General features: G+C 50.8%; 1 protein-coding gene across 1 annotated transcript in view; it reads right to left on the bottom strand.

Annotated features, from left to right (window-relative positions):
- Nucleotides 1–4,014, bottom strand: part of QSOX1 (quiescin sulfhydryl oxidase 1) — a 35,304-nt gene extending 31,290 nt beyond the window's left edge. The window contains 2 exon segments of the mRNA XM_047840508.1: nt 3,430–3,904; nt 3,907–4,014. Coding sequence (XP_047696464.1) covers nt 3,430–3,904; nt 3,907–4,014 — 583 coding nt within the window.
- Between the last annotated feature and the right edge of the window lie 4,827 nt (nt 4,015–8,841).

An 8,841-nucleotide genomic window follows, 5' to 3' on the forward strand; every position in this document is an offset into this window, starting at 1 on the left:
TCATGCCATCGTCCGGGATGAGCGTTCAGCAGGCTCCTACCCTGCGCCAGACTCTGCACTAAGGCATCACAGGGGTACAAGTAAGAGAGGTGATCTACACCATGGAAAAAAAAAAAAAAGAGGCCAACCAATGTTGTTCAGCGTCACTCAGACATCCATGCCTTATAAATGTCATCTCCATGGCTTTGCAGAGGCCATTTTCCCACCTGTACCCTCCCTTCTTCACCCACTTCTCCACCTGCCTGGGCTCGAGAGAGAGAGAGAGATGGGCTCACGAACCTCCTCTAGCATCTGTACTATCTTGGGCAAGTTACTTAATCTGTTAAAAACAAAATACTGGGGCGCCTGGGTGGCGCAGTCGGTTGAGCGTCCGACTTCAGCCAGGTCACGATCTCGCGGTCCGTGAGTTCGAGCCCCGCGTCGGGCTCTGGGCTGATGGCTCGGAGCCTGGAGCCTGTTTCCGATTCTGCGTCTCCCTCTCTCTCTGCCCCTCCCCCGTTCATGCTCTGTCTCTCTCTGTCCCAAAAATAAAAATAAACGTTGAAAAAAAAAAAAAATTTAAAAAAAAAAACAAAATACAATTGACTGCTCCAATATTTTCTCATAAAGATTATATGTAATAGTGGCCCTTAGCAAAGTGCCTGGCATAAGGCAAGTGTGTAAACTGCTTAAACGATGGCCTTTGGTGACCAGATTAGCCTCCTGTGACTTCCTCCTTCCCTCAATTCCCACAAGAAATGGCTGAGCCACTCCTTTGTCCCTTTTCAAACACAGCTTCTTACTGTGGCCAATTCTCCTGCTGTGTGTAGCTCACTTCCCAAACCCAAACTGCAATGTAAACAATGCTTTGCACACAGAGGTCACTCAACAAATATTTACTCATTGATTAGCCAGTGAAGAGTAATGAAGACTTAAAATGAATGCAATCAATTTCCCAAACATATGGTGACACAATAAGAGCTGCTCCTGAATAGAAAGGGATGAGCCAGATCTTTTGAAGCCAGTGTGCTAGTCCATGGCAATGACTGCCCCAGAGAACCTATCCTACAAGTCACTGAACAAATGAGCCTGAGCCAGTCAGATGAAATGCCTGAGGCCAGCTGGGCCGGGTTGCAAATTTTTTCTCTCCCCCCCATGGCCTTCCACACTCTCACTGCTTCTACCCCAGATACTCATCCCATTGGCAGAAGGCAGGGGCCACACTCCCACAGGCCCATGATGGTGTCTGAGCCTTCTGCTGGCCCACAACCATTTTCTCAAGGAACCTCAGGTATACAGAGGTGATGTGAAAATAGCCCTGGCTTCCCAGCAGGGCCTCCCCCCTTGGACTGGAGTAGGGGCATTCTCTATCACTGCAGGCTGACACCAGATTCGGCCACTGCTATCCTCCCACAGGATCTTGTTAAGGGGGCTGACCCATCCCCGTGGCTCATGAGAGACCTCTGGTTCCCACCTCAATTTCCCACTTCCCATGACTGATTCATCTCCTCAGACTTCAAGGCTTTCATTTTCCTTCCTCAGATTAAGTTATGATTGGTGTTTTTTAGGGGGAGGCTGTCCTTCTGTGCACTAGGGAAAGACCCCTTTTGGAAGTGGCAACCCTCATCCAGGAGTAAGCTGGGTCAGTGTCTGACTATGCAATTCGTTGGAAAACCCTGGGTCACAAGAGGCCAAACATATGAGTCAGCTGGAAGCTAACCCTTCCCTCCAACGTTCTTAAGACAGAACAATCTTCTAGGTTGGGTTCATCTGCAACCATTAAAGACCTCTCACGGCCTCAAGATGGAAACTGATCTGGGGATTTTTATGATTTTCAGGCCCTCAGTGTCCCCTGAGGTGTTCCGGCTGCATGTTCAACATTCTTCTTTCTCCCTCCTGCCCTGACCAGATGTGTTGACATCACCGAAACAGTGTGAAGAGCTGCTGAGAAATGGCTCATTCCGGTGATGGGACCAGAGAGGCATGCAGACACGCGTCTACATGTACACTGGAGGTAAAACAGTTTATCGGTTTTGTCAAAAATAACATTCTGGAACCATATGGCTAACAGGTGCATGCATCTTTCCAGCTCGCCACTTCAGTCGCCACTACGCAAGCTGCTCAAGGTGAGTGGCGGCCTCGGTTTGAAAACCAACACCTACAAATGCACTGTTCCGCCACGAATGGCTGAGTTTATCAAGAAATACCAACAGCACAATGAGGAAACAACGGTTCCAGTTCTCTTTCTAGAAAGAGGCCTATTCCCCAAGATGCCCTCAGTCAGTGACCATTTCCAGTCCGGGGCCCTGCGAGGGCCCTAGCACCACAATCAGGAAGTAGCTCCATTCGGAGGCAGCAAATCAGAAGCCAATCACTATCGCCCCACCCACCAAACACCTACTACCTGGGTGAGGCAGACGTGTGAACCCACAGAGATCTTTAAACTGTGGAAAGGAAGTCGAGATAGTGCATGTTATGTACTTACCCAGGGAGGTGTCAGACATACAGTAAGCACTCAGTACATATTACTATTATGACCATATTTTTTCAGTTCTAGTCTTAAGTTTTTAAAAAACTTACCATTTCTGCAACAGAGCACGCCTTTAAATCTGTATACATTTAGTGGTCTTGCTATCTCTCTACCCCTCAGGCTGTCAGTAAATGAATGGTGTGTATCACAACTGAGGGACTCTTAGAATCAAGGAAATATGGTCAGGCCAGAGAACAAGAACGTGGAGCAAGGGCCAAACACATACGGAGAGGCTGTCTTCAGTGGGGCCTCTGGGTTCCTTTGGTTAAAGCAAAAGGGTGTGGAAGGATTCATGGCCAAGGGGAAGAGAGAGAAGGATGTGGCCCAGAAGCTAATTAACTGGAGGCAGCAGGTCAGGAGAGGCCTGGAACCCAGGCAGGAAAACGCTGTCTTCAAAGTAGAGCTAAAAAAAGAAGTCTAAGTAGCAGCTGGGTCAACTAGCCAAGGGGTTGTTGGGGCGGCAAACGGAATGTCAGTTCCTTTTGTCCTTAGTACCGATCCCACAGCAGCGGAAGAACTCCGTAGGAAGGTGAGATGGGTCCCTGGGAGAGAGGAAGGGGACTGCCACAGGCGACTGTAGAAGAGGCGGTAAGGTGTCAGCCTAGCAATCGGAGGAACAAAGGACCCCGGCGCAGGGATGGGGGCAGTAAGCCGGTAGAAGACGGGCAGAAAAGCAGAGCAGGTGCGAGGGCCCAGGCCGCCGGGAGGGGAGAGAAGCTCGGCACACCTGCCAAAGGGAGAGAGGAGGCGCGGGAGCCAAAAATGGAGTCGAGGGCTGGAAACCGGGGAGAAGTGCAAAGCGGCCGAGAGAGAGAGGTGGGCGAGGCGATGGGGCGGTGGGAGAGGCTCTCGGCCCGACAGGTGGAGGGGGTCGGCCGGGGCGGGGGATGGCGCGAGAGGCCCTCCGGCCCGCCTCTCACCTTTGACGTCGTTGGCCAGCGCCTTCCACGTCGGGGCGAAGGCGATGCAGTGGCCGCACCAGGAGGCGAAGAACTCCACGGCCCAGGCGCTGCGGGAGCCCAGCACGGCGCCGCGTACCGTATCCGCCTGCAGCAGCGTCAGCGGGTCGGAGGACGAGTAGAGCGCGGAGCGCGGGGCCGCGCCGGCGCCGGCCACCGCCAGCAGCAGCAGCAGCAGCAGCAGCAGCGACGGCGGCGGCCTTGAGCGGCGGCCGCACCAGCCCATCCTCCGAGGCGGCGCCCACCACTGCGCACCAGTTTCGGACGAGTCGGCGCCCGGCCGCTCCGCCGCTCCTCCGGCGTCCGTCGGGGGGAGGAGCCACGAGGCCCCGCCCCCTCGTCCCGGCCCCGCCTCTTTCCCCGCCCCGTGGTCCGCCGAGGCCTCGGAGTTAGAGCTAGAGTGTTCGGCGGCAGGGGGCGGGGAGCGCAACCCCGGCCGCTCCCCGGCCCTGGAGCCCCCCACTCCAGCCCTCCATGAGAGGGGCGTTTGCCCTGCAGAGGCCCCGACCCGTGTTCTGGTCGCTGTTGGGGACTCGAGGAGGTCATTTGGCTTCTCACGAGCCTCGTATCTAACGGAAAAGGAGTAAATTGGAATAGATTGGATCGATTTACGCTGTACCAAGAAAGTTCTGGGGATCCCTCCACGCAATAAGACATATGAGTTAGAAGCAGGTGAGAGAGAAGAGGGAGGTCTCTGAGTCTGTGATCATCATGACCCCACAAGGATGAGATGTGCCCACACCCCTGAGGTCTGTGACCATCCAAGGGAAACCGTATTTGAGGGCTTTCTAGTCATGGATGAGAAGCCCCCTCTCCACACTAAGCTGGGCTGGGTTGGCGTGGCCATTGCGGTGGAATCAGTGTATCCTCAGCACACAGGTCTGGCCACCCTGGTAAGGTCATGAGGGGATTCCTCCAGTGGACCCCCACATCTAATTCCCCAGCCTACTAGAAGCCCTCTGTACTCAAGTGTCCCTCTCAAAAGTAACCCTCTAACTAATTTTGTGTCTGTGTGTACTAAGGTGTTAATGGTTAATTTATTTCCCTGGTCGCATTTGTAGCCCCTAGACTGAGTTATTTTACAGGGAGAGAGAGCTCCTGGGAGGGTTGTCACACATCATCTTTTTCCTTCGTGTTTGTGGGCTAGCTCACTCATCTGTGAGCCATCTGGGACTGGACTCATTATTCATTTAACATTTATTGAGTGGTTTCTTTGTGCCAGACACTGCTCTAGGTACTAAGAATAAGACAGTAAACAAAACTGAGATTCTGCAGTCATGGGCTTACATTCTAGTGAGGATAGAGATATAGGGATAGAGAGATGATACACAAGTAAATGTAGATGTGATGGTGACAAATGTATGAAGAACTAGGGTAGAAATAGAGTGACAGAGGAAGTGCTACTTTATTTTAGACAGCGTGGTCGGGGATGGGCCTATCCCTAATATTTACAGGGCCATGGTCAACGGCACAAATAGAGGCCCACATACCGTATGTGTATGTACTGAAAACGTACAAACCAAGTTAAACTGGTATGTAAAATGCATATCCTTTCATTGTGACAAGTATACCTTCATCATAATCTGGAAGGCCAAATTTAAGTTTAGAATTCTTGGACTCCTCCAAGATGTGCACTAGAATGGGGTGGCTTAGGTGGTAACCGGTCCCTGGCCCTCGATCTTCCTCCTACTCTTCCTCCTCCTACTCTTTGCACTCCAGCTCTGTCCCATACTTCAAGGGGCCATGTACCCACACTATCAGATCTGGGTCTGCACATCCACACCTCCTACAAAGAGCTGTTCCTTGGCTCCTCCAAAGGACGGAAAGGCCAACACAGTCTCTAGAAGCTGGCCTTGTGCTATTGGGACAAAGAATTCTAGGGTCTCAGGTACGCACAATATTGTCTAAGAAGGGGTGGCGAGCAGAAGCTTTGGGTGGGCACATCCCCATGGCGCATGGACTTCTTGCTCTGTGGAAAGGCGTGTGGTTAGAAGAGGCCAGAGAGGGGTGCCTGGGTGGCTCAGTTGGTTGAGTGTCAGACTTCAGCTCACGTCATGATCTCCTGGCTTGTGGGTTTGAGCCCTGCATCAGGCTCTGTGCTGACAGCTCAGAGCCTGGAGCCTGCTTCAGATTCTGTGTTTCTGTCTCTTTCTCTGCCCCTCCCCTGCTTTTGCTCTGTCTCTGTCTCTGTCTCTGTCTCTCTCTCTGAAAAATAAATAAACATTTAAAAAGAAAGAAAGAAAAAGAAGTGGGCCAGAGAGCTCAGAACCCAGGTAGGGGCTTTTCTTGTCCCAGTCTTTTTTTTTTTTTTTTTTTTTTTTTATGTTTACTTATTTTTGACAGTGAGAGTGGGGCAGAGAGAAGGGGAGACAGAGGATCCAAAGCCAGCTCCGCACTGACAGTAGAGAGCCCTATGCAGGGCTTGAACTCACGAGCTGTGAGATCATGAGCTGAGCTGAAGTTGGAAGCTTAACTGAGCCACCCAGGCACCTCTTGCCCCAGTCTTAAGACAGTCTTAATGAGGTAACATTTGAGCCAAATGAAGTATGAGAGGGACCTTGTGGCAATCTGGGATAAAAGCATTCCAGGCAGAGATCTGGATGTTAGGGCTTTTGCTCCTTTCCTGTATTCATAGTCTCAATGCCCAGAGTCTTGAACTGCATAAAGAAGTTATATGTTGACCGCTTGGAGTGTTAGTACCTCCCCAAACTCCCACAGCCAATTCCAGATGCTGAGCGCTCCTCCCTGCCTGCTGGTCCCTGAACAGCTTTTGCTACCCCACTTCCCTCACTCCGAGCAGCCATTAGGACCAGTTGTGGCCCAGGGTCATCAGGATAGAGTCCTAATAGTCTTTTGATTCCTGGGGTTGGAAGTATTCCAGTGGTTGGATTGGGTGCCAGTAAAAGTCAAGTGCCTTTAAGTGTGTCTATTGTTAAACAGTGCTGTAGTTATCTTCCCCCAGAGGCCTGAGAATTAAGGAGACAATGTCTGCTGAACATGCTGAGCACCTGTGAGAGACACCGCAGATGAATACACAAAGATTTGCTTGTTCACGTATCTGTTTCAGAGCATCAGAAACAGAAAAGAACCCAAACTATTTGAATGAAGTAGAGAAAGTTGCTTGGCAATGGGGTCAAAGAAGTTAGGAGTGAGAGATGTCATATCTAGGGCTTCAATATCTCAGAATAGGGATTTCAACTTTTTCACGTCTTGGAAGCCTGTGTTCAAACAGAATCTTGAAAGGAAACTTGAACAGACAAAAAAGCAAGCTAAAGGGTGTGACCTAGAGTGATAACCACTTTCTGTGGTCTGTGGGGCTTCTTGGGAGCTCTGGGGCTCTCCGGACCACCGTCTGAAAACCACTGGTCTAGAATTGAAAGCAGAAAACATAAGAATCAACTTGTCCTGGCTGCCCTTCCAGAAGCTTCCTGGGATAAAAAGATGGCAAAGAAGGAGATCTACTCAGGAGTGGGGTATGGACGGGGGAGGGGAAAGAGGAGGAAAACACTGAAAGTGGGGCGACTTAGGAATTCCTACCCAGGTCCCCTGCTCCCCTTCCTACATACAAGCTGTAGGAAAGTGAGCCAAAGGAACCAGATGAGAGAGTATAATAATAGCATTAGATAATACTTTGCACCTGCTGTTCTAAACACTTAAGGACGTTACTCATTTAATCCTCACACCAATTCTATGAGGTTGATAGTATTATTATCCCATTTATACAGATGAGGAGACTGAGGCAGAAGGAGCCCTGTTGACTTTCCCACTTGTGAATCATTCATGTATTATGCATGAATAAAAGAGAGGGAATTTGGGAGTCTGTCAACCAAAATAAGACAGATGGTCAGAGGAATGCAGCTTACATACAAATACAGATAATTATGGTGAGCAACAGGATTGTGTTTGGTAAAACATGTCACCCGGTAGCAGACCATTAGATGACTTCCCACTCACTCATTTGCACCGAGCATGAGAAAGGGTGTGTGCAGCTAGCTAGAAGGCAACTGCCTAGCAGCCAAGGGACCTTTGCTTTGTCCCTTCAAGACTCACCTCTTGGTCTTACAGATGAACTTTTCAATAGCCAGGGCTGGTTAGAATACCAATTCTGAAAGCGGAGAGAGAGGTATAAGATTCTGTGTCGTTTAGGTACGGCAGGAAAGAGAAACCACATTCGAAGGGTTCATTAATGGAAGGACTGTCTACAGAGGTGGGTGAAGGGAACTGACAAGAGCTGTGAGGTCCTTTGTGACTAACAACAGCAAGAAATCTTTTTAGTGCCCCTCCACTAGGGGAGATAAGGTGAAGGAACTTTGTGAGGAAAACCTGTGGGAGCTGGGGTCAAGGAAGAGGGGCCACCCAACCACAGCTGTAATTGCAAAATGCCACCACTGCCAGGAACACAGGGAAGTGTGGGGGAGAGCAGTGAGGCACCCGGAGAGTCTCACCTCTACTACCTCTTTCTCTTCTAGTCCTCTAACAGTGCCTCCCATTGGCCAAACCCAATCAAAGCTAGAAGGGGGGGTGGGTGGCCCTGGCTATCGTCCATAGAGGTTGATTTCCAAGACAAAAGGCAGGTTGGAAGAGGGTGGAGAGTAGAGAAAATACTACTAGTAGACAATACCCTAGAACAGGGTCCCTAAACGCAGGTCTTTGAGGCCTTAGAAATGAGAATAGAAAACACAAACATCCCTGACCATCCTTCTGTGAGTCTCGTGGGCGGGAAGGGAGGGCCAGACATCCACCTGACCACTGGAGAGAGAGAGCCATTGGAAGAGGGCTGCTAAGCAGTTCCTTCTGGGCTCCTCGTTCACACTGTTCACACTTGGTCCGGCTGCCTTATTCTCATCTGTAGAGAAGACAGAGGCTCAGAAAAGTGAAGGGATTCGCTTGAGACCACACGGCAAGTATGGGTTATAACCCTCCCGGGAGCTTCCCTGGAGTAATCTGAAACCCTGTACTTGGAGGGCAGGGAGAGACCGAAGCAAGAGGCAGGCCACTCCAGGTTGACAGCTGGCAGTTCTGTTAAGTAAAGGGAACTTACATGTGAGGCTTGTCTTGGGCGGCAGCACGACTAATGGATTCCTGCGCTCGCCTGCCAAATCTTAAGAGGCCTCTAACTGGTTCAGTCACATAAACCATTTTGGTGTTCTTCACACCACATCGCTATCTCAAGACTGTGTCCTTGGAGGAGCCCTTCGGAGCGGGAAAGGAAGGAGAGCCCACATTCCAAGGACAGGGGAGGGGATGAGGAACCTCTGAGTGCCCGGGAGCCAGCTCATGGGGCGGTCGACAGTCACGTCTTTTTGATGACCTTCCCCAACAGCCCGGTAATGGCAGACTCCATTTTTGTTGGGCTGTCCAACATGACTGTGG

Source organism: Prionailurus viverrinus, chromosome F1, assembly GCF_022837055.1.
Source record: "Prionailurus viverrinus isolate Anna chromosome F1, UM_Priviv_1.0, whole genome shotgun sequence".
NCBI lineage: Eukaryota > Metazoa > Chordata > Mammalia > Carnivora > Felidae > Prionailurus > Prionailurus viverrinus.